General features: G+C 41.2%; 1 protein-coding gene across 4 annotated transcripts in view; it reads left to right on the top strand.

Annotated features, from left to right (window-relative positions):
* The first annotated feature begins 19,006 nt into the window (after window positions 1-19,006).
* Window positions 19,007-19,581, top strand: part of SSBP2 (single stranded DNA binding protein 2) — a 336,625-nt gene continuing 336,050 nt past the window's right edge. For 2 of the 4 annotated variants that reach the window (XM_023214974.2, XM_023214973.2), the window contains exon 1: window positions 19,012-19,280. In XM_023214974.2, the coding sequence (XP_023070742.1) occupies window positions 19,219-19,280 (62 nt within the window). In that variant the 5' untranslated portion in view covers window positions 19,012-19,218. Of the gene's footprint in view, window positions 19,281-19,581 lie in introns of all 4 variants that reach the window. The other 2 variants (XM_023214972.2, XM_023214970.1) reach the window with 2 other exon arrangements.

The raw sequence follows: 19,581 nt of genomic DNA, 5'->3' as shown, positions 1-19,581 counted from the left end.
TGTCCTCAGTTTTTTCATCTACTAAATGAGACAATTCATGATGGTATTTTAATAAAAAATAAAAAATAAAATAAAAATAACTAATATCAGCTCAACATATGTCACAGGAATTTTAGGAAGATCAAAATAAATAATTATGTGAAAGAACTTTGGAAACAGTAAGGCTTTTGTTAGTAAGTACATCTAAAAGTACCATTATTATTATTATTATTATTATTATTATTATGTACAGGGTCTCACTCTGTCCCCCAGGCTGGAATGCAGTGCTGTGGTGTGATCTTGGTTCACTGCAACCTCCACCTCCCAGGTTCAAGATATTCTCCTGCCTCAGCATCCCAAGCAGCTGGGATTACATGCATGCGCTACCATGCCTGGCTAACTTTCTGTATTTTTAACAGAGACAGAATTTCACCATGTTAGCCAGGCTGGTCTCGAACTCCTGGCCTCAAGTGATCCTTCTGCCTCAGCCTCCCAAAGTGCTGGGATTACAGGTGTGAACCACTAAGCTGGGCTTCTTAATTAACTTGGTTTTCTAATAGGGATAAAGATGTAGACCCACAGATAACGTTCAAACCCTACTTTTTTTGCAAATACTTTGATCCAAATAATTTTCCCCAACATTAAGCACAATTAATAAACTCATTTCACTTTTTTTCTCCTTCTAGATCTTCAGTGAGGTGGAGGAGCAGCTCAGTGGCCAAGAGAAAGATAGGATTGACAGAGGGAAATAAAAAGAACTCTGAAATGTAATAGACTGGATAATCAGGATACAGTAGGCCATGGTCACATTTGAGCTCCAGGTGGTGTCTGATTGACTTGGAAGCAGTGCAATAGGGGCAAATTTTGCCCTCACATTTCCTGGCAACTTTGGGTTCAAAGATATTAGCTGTTACTTGACATTCCTACTGGCAAAAATGAAGGGCATGCCTCTGTTGACAAAGCATGAAATGTCATCTGTTGCCTCTGTAACGCCATAAATAAAAATAAGTCATTGATTCCATAGAAGAGCAAGAAAAAAGAGCAAGAAGAGCAGTAAATGTTAGTTACCATATTTCTCCATCATCCGTGTCATGTGATGGGGCAGAACATGTCTCCAGGCAACAGCAACATGGGGCTGTTTCTTGGCCCTCTCAGCTCCGGGACTAGAATAATCCATTAAATCATCTCACAACTTTGTGGGTATTCTTGAGTCCTATTCATCCTCTTTGGTTCCAAAACTGATTTAGAGAAGGAGGACTCTGAGTAATCTGTAAAGTATTGTTTATCTACAATTTTGGTATGCTAAGTCTGAATCAGCAATTAGGTTTAATGCCTTGCTATATTTGCTTGAAAACGGAACCTGTAGCAAAAGTGAATGTGCTATGCTGAAAAGAGCATTTAAAAAATAATCTCACCTGGGTGTGGTGGCTCATGCCTGTAATCCCAACACTTCGGGAGGTCAAGGCAGGAGGAATGCTTGAGGCTAGGAGTTTGAGACGAGCCTGGGCAACATAGTGAGACCCTATCTCTACAGAAAATACAAAAATTAGCCAGGCATGGTGGCACAAGCCTGTAATCCCAATAATCCCAGCTACTCAGGAGGCTGAGGAGGGAGGATCACTTGAGCCCAGAAGGTCAAGGCTGCAGTGAGCCATGTTTGCACCACTGCACTCCAGCCTGGGAAACAGAGTGAGATCCTGTCTCATAATAATAATAATAATTTAAAAATAATTGTAATTGTTACTCTAGTGATACAAGCCATGGACGACAGTAGGAAAGTGAATTACACATGCAAATATGGATAAGGGGGGCACTGCATTATAAGAATCACATGCGTTTAGGATAAGGGGCTACTTGGAGAAGGGGAGTTTCTCTGTACATAACACAAATAGAGAGTTTTTCTCTAACTCATCTGGTTGCTTTTCCTTACTAGAACCTGTACTTTGAATATTCCTTTGCTTTGTTTTTTTTTTTTACTTTTATCATTTGATGTAAAGAGACTAACATTTCATGAAAAAGCATGGCTTACATGGGATTCTTTCCAAATTGTTTTATTTTTATATTACCACTTTCATTTGTTGTATTTCTTTCTACAAAGAGTCTCAAAGCACATTACGACACCAAATTCATTAATCTGAATGTATGGTGAACCACTTTTTTGCCATTTCATGAACACAATTACTCTTGCTTTTACCTCCCCATAGTGATTCAGTGTTAAAAAATGATAATAGAACCCAGTCTCCCCTTTATTCCCCTGCTCAGGTCCAACTTTGATTACTTAGCACATGCCACCACTTCTAGGCATTAAATTGAATTTTTCAACAGTGAATCAATTAGCACACATTCTTTGTTGTGGTTGAGGAGGGTGTGTCAATAACAGAGAAACAGGATGGAGAAGAGTTGAGGGAAATAGGTTATTTTATCTTTCAAAGACAAAGTCTGTGCAAGGAAGCTTCTTGGTGCTCATTAGGAACACAAACCTCCATACATGCATGAAGAATGGGAGCAAAAGGAATTTCAATCCTTTTTTCATGAAATCTGACCCAGAGTTGAACAAAGAGAATTCTAAATCTTTTGCATATGCCATTTTTAGGGGCAGACATCAATCTTTTTCCCCCCTCTCTTGTGTTCCTTGAACACAAAGAATTATTGAAACTGAACTTGTTCAGGTTTTTATAAATCAAGATGTCAACAAATACAAGCACTAGTCTAGTTACAACAGGAGATTGTAGTTTATAGAATAAAGCTAACCTTTTTTTATTTTATTTTAAGCTCTACAAAGAATGCATTGTTTATTCTTATGTAGAAACGTCATGTAAAGCAGCTCTCTGTCAGGTATTCTATTTTTATTTAGTTGTTTCATAACTCAATTATAATGTTCTCCTTTACCTAATAATTAGGAGATACAGAGTAACAAGGCTGGAAACCTCTTCTTTACCCCACTATGTGTCAGTTACATTTCCAGATTGTTAATGGAGAGCACGTTATGCCTGTGTAGGTGAGTCCTTGTCCCTGCTGGCCTGGCAGCTTACCGCTGCGCAGTAGCAAGGGTCAGTTCGTGGAGAAAGGCCCGGCCAGAGGCCTGAGCAGGAACTTCCTGCCATCTGGGAGAGTCCGGGACACAAGGAAAGATGTCAGCAAAAGGTGCTCAGATGACTCTTTAGCTCCCCTGGGAATACCAGTATTTCCCCTAGTTCCATGATTGGGAAAATTTAACACCCACTACCGGTAATTTGATGCACACATTTCAGGATCTGTATTTGGTTGCATTTCACTCTTACAGATACATACCTAGGTTTTTGTGGCCACTTACTACCTTTTGAACACCCTTGCTGTGTTTCAGGAATCCCCCACAGCAGGAGTCCAGTCTTTCCAAAGTATAAGCCCCAAACACACTTTCCAAGCTTTTCTTATAGCAAAGTTGCACCCTTAAATATATATATATATATTTTTGCACACATGTGACCTAGACTCCGCCAGTACACCTTAGTTGGAGAAATTGTTTTGGAAGAGAACAATAACAGGAAGTAGGTGCTGCACAAAATCCATTTTCTGGCAAAGGTGACCGTCGAGCTTCTAGCTGTGGGGCACAACAGTGGCAGACGGTCTGGCATCCAGTGCCAAGTGTTAGCAGCGCTCATTGTGATAGAGCGGGAGGGCCACAGGGGTCTTCTTGTTATACTCATGATGGATACTGTGCCTAAGACCAAGATTTTCTTTACAATTAAAAAAAGTTACAGGCATCTAATGTAATTGTTCATTAAACATAGACACTTTTAAAATAAATGCATTTAACTTAATTTGTTGGATTTTTTTAAAAGTTATTAAGACAGTAGCTTTTATGTGCATTATTTTCCATAGGCAAGTAATACAGCTTGTCATAAAGAAAGGACCTGAGTATAAACACTCAAGGACTGAAGTGTTTGTGGGAAACTGGCCTGGTCTGGTTACTCTTGAGATATTTTGGGGGCACATATGGGTTTATATTTAGTTTAGATATTATAATTTACCCATTTCTGAACCTCCTTCCTCCTTTTTCCTTCTCTTTTCACCCTAGCATTATTGCACCACTCTGTTTTTTCTGGGCCTGAGTGGACAGAGCTCTCTGAAATACAGAACGGCCTATAGGCAGAGTTCCATTAGTTGGGTTGGGAAAGGGGTTACAATGGGACCTACGATGTGAAAGTGGAGCAGAAAACCCCATATCCAAATTTTGGTGAAAAATACATTTTTTGAAGTTGATGCTATGTGTAATTTTCTAAATAATTTGCATTTTATGAAAAAATGATATTTTCTAAGAATAGGTCAATTAGTTTAAAAAATACAAGTCATTATTGGGCCATGATAATGTATCATGACCACGCTTGACACTATGGAAATAACTGCTGGGCTTAGAATCTGAAGGTATGCTCGAAGGAGATTAGTAGGCCCCTGCTTTATAAGGGTGGAAACCATTGTAAAATATTTTCTCAGCCAGAATGACATACTACAACTGTATTACTGCAACATTACAAATTTATGGGATCTAAATCAATGAGTTTTAACCATAGAGATAAATTCCAGGGGATGAGGAATTTATGAACTCGGTGCATAGTACCAAGTTACAGGAATCACAATTAAAGATCTTCACTATTTTCTGCCTCACTCTACCATGATGTTAAAAAAGACTGATATTCTAAACTCTGATGAGCTAATCTTTATTTAGTCATTCTATTGGTTTTTAAAATTATCTCCACTTCTATCCTGTACCTTGTGTCATATTTCTACATAATAGTATTCCTGTTATAAATACCGTTCAGGTATTAGTGATGCAAGCAAAAAGAATTTAAATGTCTTGGTAAAGGTCCCTCAGGTGAGGCTGTAACTGACTGAATGGAGGAAGGAAACCAGTTTTCGCCTAGTGTTCAGGAGGGCTCTGTACCCCTTTCTAATCTGCCTTCTAGTTCTATGAACCTACATGCTTGCTTTGTATGTCTCATTTTGTGATTTCCACTATATACACTGAAAGGTATGAAAACAATAACCTCATATTAGTATTAACTTTTTTCTGCTTTTTTTCATTTCATTCCCATTGGTATCTTAATATTAATAAATGATTTTAAACTCAATTTTGAATTCTTTTCTCAACACAATTTTCATGTTTCTATAACTCCAAAATAGTACTTCTAAGTATAGGAGATATAGCCATCTGGCTGGAGCAATCTAGATATAGTTCTACCAAGGCCAAGAATATGGCCTGGTTCTATCTTTGAGCACCATCCACACAGGGGTGTGCAGGTGTGGGAGACACAGAGATCTTCTTTCAAGAAAAAACATGCTACTCTGCTCTGGGGAGTGCCAGCATCTTCAAGGTCTGCCTCAGTTGCAAAAAACCACCTCTGGAGAGATCACATCCTCCCTGAGGCAGCTTGCAGCTGGAAAATGAGGCTGGGACGTAAAGACCAGGACATTTTGGCCAGACAGAGGACACTCTGATGGCCAATGTTTGCTCCAGAGATCTCTGCCAGATTGGTTTATGCGTTGTCAGGCCTGTAATCGACGTAACGTCTTTCTCTGTCCAATCCTACTTCCTTCACTTTTTTTTCACAAGGTCGATCCCTAATAAATGTATGGTATTCCATACTCATCTCAGAGTCTGCCTTTGAAAACCTAACCAAGACAGCAAGTGAGTAGCATGGGATCTGGAGGCTTCTCCAGCCAAGGTCTGAATTATCTAAGTCAGAATTTTGAGATGTTGCTTGTCTTTAATCTATCTATCTATCTTTTTTAAAATACTTTTTTCTTTCGTTTGGTTGCTGTTTTAATTTTTTTGTGTTTGTGTATCTGTCTGTCTGTCTGTGTTTTTCTTGTTGTTTTTGTGTTTTTAGGGAGAATTAAACCTGAAGAAAGTAAAATGTTGATTTCCTCATCAACTTCCACTGTTATTAAAAAGATGTGTTCTGCAAAAGGTACTTGGTTCTATCATGTAAAATAATTTACAGTTAAAGGACATGTATAGGCGATATAAGTAAATGCATTGTAATAAAAGTAAATGCTTTTTGCCTATGTTAGATCTATGGGTGTTTAATTAATATTATCTTGCTAGACGTTGATCAAATAGATCATCTTTGCTCAGTCTTTTGAAATGGGCACACACTAGTCCCAGCTTTTTGAAATCTTTAGATTGCATGCAATCCTCTCCTCTCCGTTCCTTACTCTACCTAGCGTGGCTCATACTTTTATCAGTTCTCACTTGGATCCTTGTGCTATCCCCTCCACTAGCTTCCTCTCTCTCTCTATCTCTCCACACAGCTTTCAGAGTGAGTTTTCTAAATTGCAAATCTGATCAGGTCATTTCTCTACTTAAAATCCTCCAGTGGCTCCCCAAGGCTATTCAGGGATTTAAAACCCAGTCTTTTTCATGGTACTTATAGAAAGCTGTTCACGAATCAGTCTGCTTACTCTCCAGCTTTCTCTGCACAACTGCCTCACAATTACCCCACTCCGGGCAAATTTCCTGTAACTTCTGGAATGTGCATGGTCTCTCTTCCCCTTTTGCCTTTGTACATGCTGTTCCCTTTGTTCAAATGTTCTTCTCTATTTTTATTCATTTTTTTTTATTATGGTAAGTCTTATTCTTCCTTTAAGTCTCCACTCAAGCACAAAGCAAGCTCTAGGTGGTAGTATCTTCTGTGGCCCAGAATATTCACTGCCACTAACATCTTTCACAGCACTTATAAGACTATACTGAACATATAAGACTCTTACACTCACCTCTAGACTACCAAATTCTCAAAGTCAGAAATTTTATCTGTACACACCAAGACTTAGTGCAGTGTCCAGCCCATAATAGGTACTCAGGACATTTTTGTGCCTTTCTCTAAACTTCTTTACAGTTGCTTCTGCTTCCTATACATTTTTGCATGCCCTTCATTGCTTAGCAAACACTGTGTCGCTGAATACTGCACACTGTAGGTGCTCAGTGAATGTTTGTTGAGTGGACGACTATACTGCTGTTGTTGTATTTCCATTCTACCACCAATAAATGCTTAAAAGACTGCAATTACCAGGGGCAGCTTAGAAAAATATTTGAAGTGTTGATTGAACGGTAGAAATCTCTGAAGATGTTTTTATTTCACTCCAGAACAGTCACCTAAACCGTGAACTACAAGCTAATAATATTCACAGGAGAGCGACTTTGTCTGTTTGCCTAGACTGTTTGTGATATTAGTTATGCAAACAAATATTTTGATTGTACATTTGGGAGAAGAGGATTACTTGATAACTGTCTTAAGGTATATGTAGGCTTATTATTAGGAGAATGATGACTAATTTTTCCCCGATTGCTACAGCTGATTCAATGAGGAAAAGTACTTAAGTTGTATCACTAGTTAAAGGTAAGAAAGAATTTTTTTACTGGAATCTAGGGACATTGTGGAAACTCCTTTGCAGATGTTACTAGATGACATCAAAATTCCAGTTTTCACCCTCGAATCTGTGAAACTCAAAAGGATATCATTACAATGACTAACTGCTACCCATAAAAAGTCTGTTGACTTTGGTGTTACATATACTATTCACTACATTCAAAAATGAGTTAGCGGGTACATTCTATGAGTACAAGACTATCTTGGGCACTGCTGGAAAATCACAGCATTATCTCTGCTCTTATATCCCTGTTTTTATGTCTTGGGACAAAAAGACACAGGAAAAGTTTAGTTCTAGTAAAAGGCAGCTTGTCTGTATGATACAGATTGTGTCTACGGCCATATCATCCTGAACACACCGGATCTCATCTGATACAAATTGTAAGTGCAGAGAATGGCTAACAGAGGAGCTAGAGTCGAAGGGCAACAGGGAAAGCCATTCAAGGTAAAGAGAGTTGTATGCATCAGGTATGTGTTTGTGTGGTTACAGACCCTATAGGTTATAGACAAGCTCTACTGAGAAGAAAACATTTATATTTACTAAGCACTTATAATGTGCTAAGCTCTGTGCTAAACCCAGTATGTGCATTTTCTCATTTAGTCCTCATGACAATACTAATATGTAGCAACATCATCTCAGTTTGTAGTTCATGAAACTGAGGTTAAATGACTTGCCTAAGATCATACAGCTGATAATTGGTGGAACGGGGCATTCAAATCTGGTTATCAGACTTCAGCAAATAGGACTAAAATTTAATTCTAGAAACGTTAGCAAGTAGCTCCCAAAAGCAAGGCACAAACTGAATTGGTAATTTTGGGGCTTGAAAGCAGTGACGTGTCTTCCTCAACAAATGTATTTTCCCCATATCAAGCTCAACATGTAGGTAAGCTGGAAATGCCTTTGAATGAATAGACTGTTTTCAAGGAGTACATACTCTAGTAGGGAAGACAGACATGCCTAAGTAACTATAATCTCCCAAAAGCTGTAGGTGCTGATGGATCATACTGGATACAAATCTGAGGAGAGAGGAAGTTATCCTATAAGCAGTGGGGAGGCATTGAGGTTTTTGAGCAGGAGAGTGACATGATGAAAGCTTATTACTGAAAACTTAATCTGCTGACTGTGTGCTACTTGTTTCCTTATTGTCAGCAACATTAAGCCACGTGGAACTTCAAGCAAGTTAGATCTGCGATGATAGAAAAGAGAGGAAATATTTCTCTCTTTCATGTCCTGCTCACCAAAAGACTGCTAAATTGGTTTAGATGCTGGAACAATAAATTGGAGTAAGAGCAGAAGCCTAAAATCTAAATGTGTGCTGACACTTTCTGTTCAATCACTGTTGTTTCTAAGAATACAAGGAGCCCCCAGATGGTGGGGGTAGGGTAGAGGACTGGAAAGATTGCATACTGCAAATATCTAAGAGAGATAAGGTCTCAGGTCAATTTTGTGTGATATTTTTAGAGTAATCCATTTATTCATTCAGTCAATGAATATTTGTTTATTGAGAGCCACTGTGTACCTGGTACAATTCTGGGTTTTGGGACTCTAGTACCCCAGAGAAGAAGAACAATAAGACTGCTCCCTCTGTGAAGTATGCGAGCTAATGAGTAATTCAGACCACGAACATTTCAGATAGTGACATGTGACTATAAAGAAAATAAAACGAAATGACAGGATGAGGAGTGACTGAGGATGAGGCACTAAGCACTCTAGAAAGGACTCTCAGAGAAAATGTCTCTGTGGAATTGACCTTCCAGAAGACTTGACTAAGGAGAAAAAAAATCAGCCATGCAAAGAGCAGAGGGAAGAGCATTCCAGACAGAGGAAATAGCCAGGGCAAAGGCCCTGAGGCTGGAAGTTAGAAAAAGAGGCAGCAGGAACTATGAGCTTTGCCATTAGCCACATTTAGGACTCGGAAGAGCACATCTGAAATAATACCTCTTCAAATACCAAGCCAGTGAAACATCTTAACAATTAACAATTTGATGAAACTCCTTGTTAACGTTGTTCTTAATAACCAATTTAAATTTTCTATCTAAAAATGGGTATTTAAAATATTTTTGGATATAAACTGCCAAATAGCAAAAAAGAAACAGAGATTATAAATAATAAAAAGTCAACAAAATGGATAAAGAGTTTCAGAGGCCGGGCGCGGTGGCTCACGCCTGTAATCCCAGCACTTTGGGGGGCCGAGGTGGGCGGATCACAAGGTCAGGAGTTTCAGACTACAGTGAAATCCCGTCTCTACCAAAAATACAAAAAATTAGCCAGGCGCGGTGGCGAGCGCCTGTAGTCCCAGCTACTCAGGAGGCTGGGGCAGGGGAATGGCGTGAACCCGGGAGAGCTTGCAGTGAGCCAAGATCACGCCACTGCACTCCAGCCTGGGGGACAGAGCGAGACTCTGTCTCAAAAAAAAAAAAAAAAAGACTTTCAGAAGATCACCTTGGGGAGGGTAATGGTGGTTGGTGAGGGTTGGAAATGAAAGGCTGAAAATCATGTACTATTTATTAATTTAATAAATCTATCTTGATGTCAATGTAATCGAATGTTGCCACAAAATAATGGTCTCCTGCTGCTATATAAATGTTTAAGCCAAGCTCTGATGTTTATTTTCAAGACAGGAGACATTGATCCTTCACTAATAGAATATTACAAGTTTATTTCTATTATGCTAAGTAACCAAAGTTGATTTCATTGTTTGATTTGATGGATGTTGGTGCTGTCAGAGTTCAGAACGGTCTGGGGCTAGGAAGCCAAGAGGATGAATATTTTCTTGTCCTAATTAGGCATACTTGGATTTCATTCTAGTATGAAATCAATAAAGGAAAACTTTGGGATACGGAGTCTCTGGGATCCTTCTTCTGACATCCCAGGGAGTGGAACTATTTGGCATAAGATTGCTCTTCCCCTAAGACCAAGACGACTCTGGAGCCAGGCAGTGAGTGATTTGATGGGGCCCCACCGAACTGGAAAGGCAACAGGAAATGTGATGAGAGGAAAAAGACAGCTATAACAATAGAAGGAGGAAGTGAAGCCAGAAAAACAAAGCAAGAAGAAAAAGTAACAGTGAACTACAATAATCCACGAGGAAACGAAAACCACACAGAAAACAAAACAACACAACAAAAACCCAAAGGGAATTGCAACCTGCTGATTTAGATGCAGAGGACCCGTTTTTGACCATTTCCAAAGGTAGGGCTCTTATTTGCAGTGATCCGGTAAATGGATGGTACTGCCCAAGTTTCCCTTTTGCTACGCAGAATGTGAATTAAAACAAGGTTCTTTGTTTCCAGGTTTTATATACCACAGATCACACAACCACATGGAACTGGGAAATGTGATCGACTTGAAGGAGAATGAATACGGCCAAGATTGGAAAGCAGACATGAACTGATCAATTTTGTAGGAGTAAGGAAAACACATTTTTTTCTTTTTCTTTTTTTTCTTTCTTTTTTTTATTTTTGAGACAGAGTCTCACTCTGTCACCAGGCTGGAGTGCGATGGTGAGATCTCGGCTCACTGCAAGCTCCGCCTCCTGGGTTCAAGCGATTCTCCTGCCTCAGCCTCCCGAGTAGCTGGGATTACAGACACACGCCACCATGCTTGGCTAATTTTTGTACTTTCAGGCCGGGATTTCACCATGCTGGCCAGGATGGTCTTGATTTCCTGACTTCATGATTCGTCCGCCTTGGCCTCCCAAAGTGCTGGGATTACAGGCATGGGCCCCATTGTGCCCGGCCGGAAAACACGTCTTTTAAATATCGAAGGAGAAATGGATACACACCAAATCATTTCTCTTCCCCATTGAATCCTATAGGGAGCCAAAATATTCACTTTATAGTGGTGAAAATGGGAGGAAATGATGGACTTGAGGAAAGATAAGTCTCCAATAAAGCAGGATATGGCTTGGTGTTTCTGATTCCGCCTAATCAGGAGGTTTAGGGGCCAACTGTGCTGAAATGAATATCCATAAGCCCTATTTGAATGGCCCAACTGTATTTAACCCAACCTGAATTCACAGAAAAGCTTGTCCTTCTAGAATCATAGTACATGAAGGAATAAACTTTAAGGGGTAAGGGTGGTTGGAAGAATTTGTGTATCAGATTCCTGAAAGGCTTGATGAGATAGGGAGGCTGCATGTGAATCTCAATCTGGTTATTTACTGGCTGTGTGAACCAGAAAAAAATGTGCAAATGATAACTACCTCACAGGATTGTGTTTTTTTTGGTTGTTGTTGTTCATCTGTTTTTGTTTTGTTTTGAGACAGGGTCTCACTCTGTTGCCCAGGCTGGAATGCAGTGGCACAATCACGGCTCACTTGAGGCTTGACCTGCTGGGCTCAGGTGATCCTCCCACCTCAGCCTGCCGGGTAGCTAGGGCTACAGGTCCACACCACCATGCCCAACTAATTTTTTATTTTTCATTTTTTTTGTAGAGATGGGCTTTTGCTATGTTTCCCAGGCTGTTCTGTAACTCCTGCACTCAAGTGATTCTCGACCTTCCAGAGTGTTGGGATTACAGGTGTGAGCCACTGTGCCTGGCCTCAAAAGGTTGATAAAAGCATTGAGACACTGTAGGTAAAACACTCAGTGCCAGGCACATTGTATGAGCTTAATACATGTTAGTTCGTGTTAACACATAAGAAGTCTGTAGCATGGGATGCAAGAACTGAAATTATTGCATGTTTGAACCATATAATGTTGCCAGCAGTCACTACCTTTGACTTATAAAAATAGTGATTTCATTCATCTTTGTTTCCTCTCTCCCTCCCTCTCTTCCTTCTGCCTCTTTCTGCCTCTCTCTCTCTCTCCCCCTCCTTTCTCTCTCGATGGGGTCTTACTCTGTTGCCCAGGCTGGAGTGCACCGGTGTAATCATAGCACACTGCAGCTTCAAACTCAGAGTAGCTAGGACTACAGGCGTGTGCCACCATGCCCAGCTAGTTTTTAAATTTGTTGTACAGACAAGGTCTCTCTGCATTGCCCAGGCTGTTCTAGAACTCCTGGGTTCCAGCAATCTTCCTGCCTAGGGCTGCCCAAAGTGCTGGGATTACAGGTGTGAGCCATGCACCTGGCCAATTTCATATATTCCCACTAAACTTTCCTCTTCCTTCCATATATATATATATATATATAATATTACAGATCTTACATATATATGAAAGATTATATATATCCATTACATGTCTTATATACATATGAAACACATATATATGATATGAAATATATATAGTAACATATATGAACTAGGAGATAAGGTGATAAGATGTAGTGCTGTGCCTTACTTGCTCATTACCCTTTGGTAAGGTCCTTATGTCTTCAGAAAAGTTCTGGGGGCATGGATGTGTCTCCTTGTATAACAAGTGAACAATGCTTCTTTAGAATAAAGAAAAAACCCAAACTATAAAACAGAACTGGCATCTTCTAAAAGGACACAAAAGCCAAGGCAAGAACAAAGGAAGCAGTATTGGAAAGTTGGGGTGTAGGGACAACTCTTTCAGAGTGGTAGGAGAGTGTGCCCAGACTTTGGCCTGCCCTGGCCACACTACTCCCCAGACTACCCACATCCGTTCCCACAGTGTGCTCTTTGATATCTGCCTTCCAGAAACCAGACTAGGCTGAAAAGCCAGGATAAATGGATATAGTGCCCCTGAGTCTCTAATTTCTGGGCACCTCAGGGTCAATAATAGTAGCACAGAGGAATATTCCAAAGGTCAGTATCTTTGGCAAAAACTATCTTTAACCCAGAGAGTTGCAGCAACTTTAGCTTCAGGTCGGATCCATAGAGTTGTAGACATTGTTTAAGGTTCTCCTCAAAGAACTGAAAATCTCATGAGAGTTACAGGGAGAACAGTGCAGGAGGTAAGCGCAGAATAGTAGAAGACTGACCATTAGACAGAAATATATTCTTTCTTATCTTCCTTTAAGTGGGCCTCCAAAAGCACAGCCAACATGGGTCTTAGAAGTTGGGCAAGGCTGGTGGGAATTTGCCTTGTTACTGTCAATACCTCAGCACCATATAGCAGGTGGATCTTTCTGCTCTCTGCCTGAAGAATTTAGGTGTAAAGAAAAAACCTGAAGCGTTTGAAAAGCATTTGAAGACAATGCCACTGTAAAATTAATTTTCTGATGAGGAATCTGACTGTACATGTATCACCTAATGGTATATGATGGTGCTGGCAGGTGGCAATTGCCACCACCGAATACAAATAATTCTTTAAAAACTACTGTACTGGACATAGCCCAGTTGGTTTCAAAGACTTGTTGAGGAACCAGCCCTCACCCCCAAAATTTAAACTGTCCTCTATATGTTTAACAAGTGTATATGACCATGGTAAGATTGTTTATACCTTATAGCTTATGATTGGCAATGGCAATACTCAACCCTTGTCTTAAACAGATATTACTTGGCATAATATATTTTTAACCACTTATTTTAAAACTGTCTAAAGGCAAACAAAATGCAATAGTAGTATAAGGTGTCGTCGCCTTCCTTTCCTGCCATACTTGGTTAAGAGGATCTGATTATGTTGGAAAATTATGAAAAGCAAATGTAGTAGGTGTTTTTTTCTCTGTTTCCATTTCTAACTGAAGGAAATGACACTGTCTGGAATGTTGCATAGCCTCCCTCTTGAGACTGGGGCTTTTGTTAGCTCTGAGAGTGCAAAGATATCATATTGGCATAACCTTACTAGGTGAAAAACCATTATGAAGATTTAGGAATGCACTAAAAAAATAGTAATACTTTTGAATAAAGAACACTCTTTGGCACACTTCCTATTACATAACTCTCAACATTTAATGACAAAAATCCAGCCAGTGAACATGACAACACTTGGAATTTGTTTTGCAAAATGCTACAGTATATGAAATTGCCATACATGGTAGCCCTGGTTTTTCATTTTTCATCTTCAGCTTATGTATAATTCTTTGTATCAGGATAATTTTATCTTATTCCAAGTTACTAAACTTTACATTCTTGGTAGTGCTAAAAAAGACTAGACACTCTAGGGCTGGAACTCCTTGGAACTGGTAGATCTGCACCCCATGGCTCCTAACACATTGGTAAGTGTTTATGAATATGTAAATTGGGATTTTAAAAAGCCAGGGCAATAGGTTAAGGAAACAGTCATTGCCTCAGATTAAACCAATAATAGTGTGTCAAAAAATGTTAATTTGAGGCCCAATTTCATTTATTATTCTGGTGTAAGTGACTAAATTGCACAGTAGTGTAGTTGCAATGACTATTCATTTCATTACTTTGGTACATGGCATTTGAGCATTTTGTGAAATCTGAGCATGCTGGTCTGTTCTGCCTGTGAGTGAAGTTTCACAAGGTAGTCTGAATGACAAACATCTCAGAGCTTGCTCACATTCCTTGGTGGAATAGTCACTTTTGAGAGAAAGAGGTGTGGCTTCGTGGTCTGGGAAAAGGACTGCCAGCCAGGAACATGGAGTTCTTCTTCTGGAACTAGTTCTGTTTTCTTTTTGGATCAGCTAATGCTAACGAATATATCTAAAACTCAGTTTACCCAGTTTAAAAAGCTGGTTAGGGAAATCTAATTAACTGAGATGTATTGAGTAATAATGAATGAATATCTGTTAAATGATTTGAAATGAAAAGTGGTATGAATGCAACTGAGTTATTTGTATAAACTGATTAGTTTTATGAAACAAATAAATAATAGAACAGTTTTATTTTTGGAGAATATTACTTTAAAACAAGAAAATTTATTTTAATGTTTAAATACTTTATTTTTGTAAATATTTTTATTTCTAAGTGATTTTCTTTTTTAAGTTAATAAGCTAAATGTTCTATATGATGCACACAATTAAATTCATGATTAGCTTCCATTTAAACATAAAGAGGTGTTCTCTTTGTTGTATATAAATCTTTTCTGAGGTCCTGTGCACTGTAAGAATGTAGACATTATTAACCTTAATGTTCTATTGAAAAAAAATTTAGGATCAAAGAAATGTATAGTCAATCTAGAGCTTGAGCAGGGTGGCATAATGAACTGCCTGTTTTAAAGTGATAAAGACTTCCAAGAATTACATGTAGGTTCCAGAAAGAGAAAATTGTGCATACGTGTCCAAACGAAATGGGGGTAGGGATGAGGGAGACCTAATGATTGAGTTATAGTGATGTTCTAGATCTGAAAGAATAAAGTTTTTAAAAAAAATCAACCTCAAATCCAAATGTTCCATTCTGGTGACATTGCTGGTCAGGGTTCCCCTATCCCAAATCCAGGCTCCCCAAATTAATCAACCTCATATGTGGGTTAAGAAAAACTCTCTAAAAATACATTGTGATTCTCTACACTAGGAAGCTTTAAATCTCCAACCTTTCCCCCCTTTTTAAAAAATGAAAACAAAACAATGGATCTTCAATTCTGTGTCTGGGATCTCAAATTTGGCTCTGAATATGTGTTTCAAATCTCATTAATTACAATATTGGTCTCAGGAGATACAGTTGCTGATGCAAAGAACACTCTTTGTACTCAAAATAATTTGAACAAGGGGCAAAGAAGCATTTTATTTACATGTGTAAACATTTAGAGGAAAATAAAACAGAGATGGTTCAGGTAGCTGCTGAGCTGTTTTAATGATAATTGATTTGATTACTTAAGCTTCAAGGTTACTATACACAGGATACATACACATATAAAAGTCATGTTTTCACTTTGTATGTTTGTCAGATGAGAACATTCTTATAAAGCTAACTCTGACATTAACTTGGCAAGTTCTGAACTAAGACCGTTTAGCATTTTATTCAGAGACTAAAACCAAATTGTTCTCAATTGCATACCCCACTGTGCAGATCTGTAATTTATTTATTTTTTAAACATCAGAAAATATGCCATTACCCATAGGACTTCTAAATGTAACAAATCTGGGTAAAAACCAATCAAATGAATAAATTACAGCAGTAGACAGCAAACAGTTTCTCCTGGTCTCTTTCTTCATTTTCCTTTCTCTATAGGAAATAGCAAATTAAACCACGGCTATTCGTGGTCTTGTACTATGAGAACACATATGCGCACACATTTTCATCCTATAAACAAGTTTGTTGGCTTGGTGGCAGAAAGTAAAGTACACTGTAAAGACACCTTAATGCCTTACTTGAGTAGGGTCATTTGTTAATGCACAGCCCAATCTAAAAGTCTTGTACTAAACTCTTATGGTAACCACTGGCTCTCTTTAAATGGATACTGAAGAGCAAAGGCAGGCAGCCCTGGTTATACACAAGAACCACTTGGGCAGGTACCTGGGTCCATCCCCAAGGTTTCTGATCCAGTTAGTATATAAACAAACAAACAAACAAAAACCAACAACAATGAAAATAAAGGCAATTCTAATGTGCCATGATTGAGAACCATAGTTAAGAGAGTTCCAACACCAGTGCAAGGATAATATCTACTTTGTTTTTGGATACTAGGACAAAGCCCACCCTTAGTTCGTTTTTTCAGGGGCAGGCAGGAGGGTGTCTGAGAAGCTGCCAGAGCTCTCTGAGAACTGACAGCATTCTCTGAGCAGCACCTTTATAGGGAGTATTCTATGAGCGACGGAGCCTTGAGATACTAAAAATTTTCTGGGTTAAAGCCAATGGAAGTAGATAATTGAACAACAAATTACATAATGCTAATCTTGAAGTTGAGTCTGTAAACTGTGGCAACCTTATACACATTAGAGCATTTTGAGAAAAAGTTCATTAAGAGAGGCTGACTGGCTCAGCTTCGTTTCAATCACCCAATCATTGCAGGTCACTAGAAACAAAAAGGAGAGTATGAATGCCATATCCCAACCACCCAATCACTGTAGGTCATTAGAAACAGACAAGAGAATTCTTAAGTTAGAAATGGCAAATTACATCTCTTGGAAATTAATCTACTTAAGCCAATGTATTTTTTCCCCCACTTTCCCCTCCTCATTTCCTTTATTGGCTTAATTTTTGTCCTTTTAATAAAAGTGCTTTTTATATCTTTTTTTTTTAAAGATAATGTTTGTCCTCTACTACTTTTAATCTTTTGCTATCACATTCTATGGTTTCTTCATTTAATCCTGTATCTTCTAGTCTTCCCATCTTTTTATACCTCACTCTCCCCATGATTTTTTCCTTTTCCTTAACAACAGTATAGAAACTCCGTCCTCTTCATTTTCCCGTCTTTATGTTTGTTTGCCAACCCCGTTTTTGATTCTTGACCTCTCATTTTTGCTAACTGCCCTTCCTTAATCTTGTGTTAATGTTTTATTCCTATCACTTCTGTCAATGCTCACACTCATTTCTTTCCTTTCCATCTATCTCTATATCTCCATATGCATTTTATGATCCTACTACTAAATGCTTAAAGCTGTATGTGTGTGGAATAGAACTGTACTTTCCTCCACGCGAATCCTATTTCCCTCTCCTCCCATAGCTATTTCTTGTCTATTCATCCTTTCCAGATGTCGCCCTGTCCCACCCCCATCTGTCCCCTTCTTCCCCGTGTGAAGCCCATCTTCTTTCTAACCCCATTTGCACCCGTCTGATTTTACAAACATTTCAACAAGATAAAGGATGCAGAGTTCTACTAGGAACCAGGTTGTGTGTGTTTCTGAAACTTTTGCGCGTTTACTGAAATGGGATTAGGGATTTGGATACAGAAACATTCTCGGGCAGCCTTTCAGCCCTGGCACAGCTTTGTACACCTTGGGGCGCGCTGGGGCCTATTCTAACGGGCAAGGACAGGGAAGTCTTTCAAGACCTTTTCTGGCCTTTTCCACTCCAGGGGTCAGGATGAATAGGCATCACCGACCCAAACTGTTAAACCAGGCCGGGTGGGGAAGCCTGGGGCCCTCTTCTGCTGCAGATCTGGCGGGGTGTTCAGGGCGCCGCGGGGCTCCGTGCAAGGAGGGGTTGGGGCAGGGGCCGCTGCGGCCGCAGGAGTCACCGGGCCTCTTCGGGAGGTCCGCTCACCTCTTACAGAGGAGGCAGACCCCAGGCCGGGTGCTCCCCTGAGGCGTAGGGTGCGGCCCCGGGCGCCGCCACCGCAGCGGCGCCGAGGGCCGGAGGTGCAGTCCTTCCCCAGGAGAGAAGGCGAGTCGCTACCGGCCACTCAGTCAGAAGGTCGAGGGAATAGCGCGGGTGTCCCTCGCCAGCCGGCCCTCTGGGAACAAGGCGGGGGCGACAACCCAGGGGGTAGGGCTGAGGACGGCAGAAATCAATCGTGGGTACCGGCGCGGGGTCACGCATAGGAGAGAAGCGGGAGAGGGGCTGATGGGGACCCCAGGGCGGCTGGGGCCGTGGCTCTGTCTGTGGACTCGGCGGGCGCCCCGAAGTCTGGGGCGGCCACAGCTCCAGCTCCGCCGGCTCCAGCTGGAGACTCCAGGCCGCAGTTTCTCCTCCTCCCGGCGCCTTCTCTCCAGTGAGGAGCCGAGCGCGGGCGGCGCGGGGGGAGGGGTGGCGACGGAGAGAACAGCCAGTTGTTTAAAATCCTTCTAGAGCAGTTTCTAATTCCCCCCTTGCGCCCGGGTTCGGAGGGGGGAGGGGGGAAGGAGAGCGGGTGGAGGGAGGAGAGCGGAGAGGGAAGGAGGGAGGGAGGGAGCCGGGGAGGGAGGGAAGGAGGGAGGAGACTGCCGCTGAGGCTGTAGCCGCCACCGCGCGCTTCGGCAGGCCGGAGGGAGGGGGAGCCCTGTCAGTCTCGCGCGTTGCCTGGGCGAAGAGGGCGGAGCTTTGGCGTGGGGCGGCCAATAGTGGGGGTGGCTGCGTGGGTCGCCATGGGGACGGGGCTGTTCCCGGGGAGGCTGTGATGGGTTGACAGGTGCGTGACAGTGGGAGCTGCTCTCGGCACAAGCATGTACGGCAAAGGCAAGAGTAACAGCAGCGCCGTCCCGTCCGACAGCCAGGCCCGGGAGAAGTAAGTGTCTCCGCTTCTCACCCACCTCCGCCTTCACACGCGCGCACACTCACGCACGCACTCGCACACTCTGGGAGACACAGACACTCTCCGCCCGGGGAGCGCCGGGGGTGGGCTGGCAGGGGGAGGGGTGCCGCGATGGGGGCGTGTGGTGCGGGGAGCGGCGCTTTCCCTGGAGGTGCGGGCGCGGGGCGGGCGGCCGCAGGGGGCTATCGGCGGGAGGGAGCGGGTGTGTTGAGGGGCGGCGGTGGTGCTGGTGGCGAGGATGGAAACTTGTTTGGGTGATTGAGGGAAATAACCC

This window comes from Piliocolobus tephrosceles, chromosome 4 (genome assembly GCF_002776525.5).
Source record: "Piliocolobus tephrosceles isolate RC106 chromosome 4, ASM277652v3, whole genome shotgun sequence".
Taxonomy (NCBI): domain Eukaryota; kingdom Metazoa; phylum Chordata; class Mammalia; order Primates; family Cercopithecidae; genus Piliocolobus; species Piliocolobus tephrosceles.
This window is presented reverse-complemented; position numbering and strand designations above follow the sequence as displayed.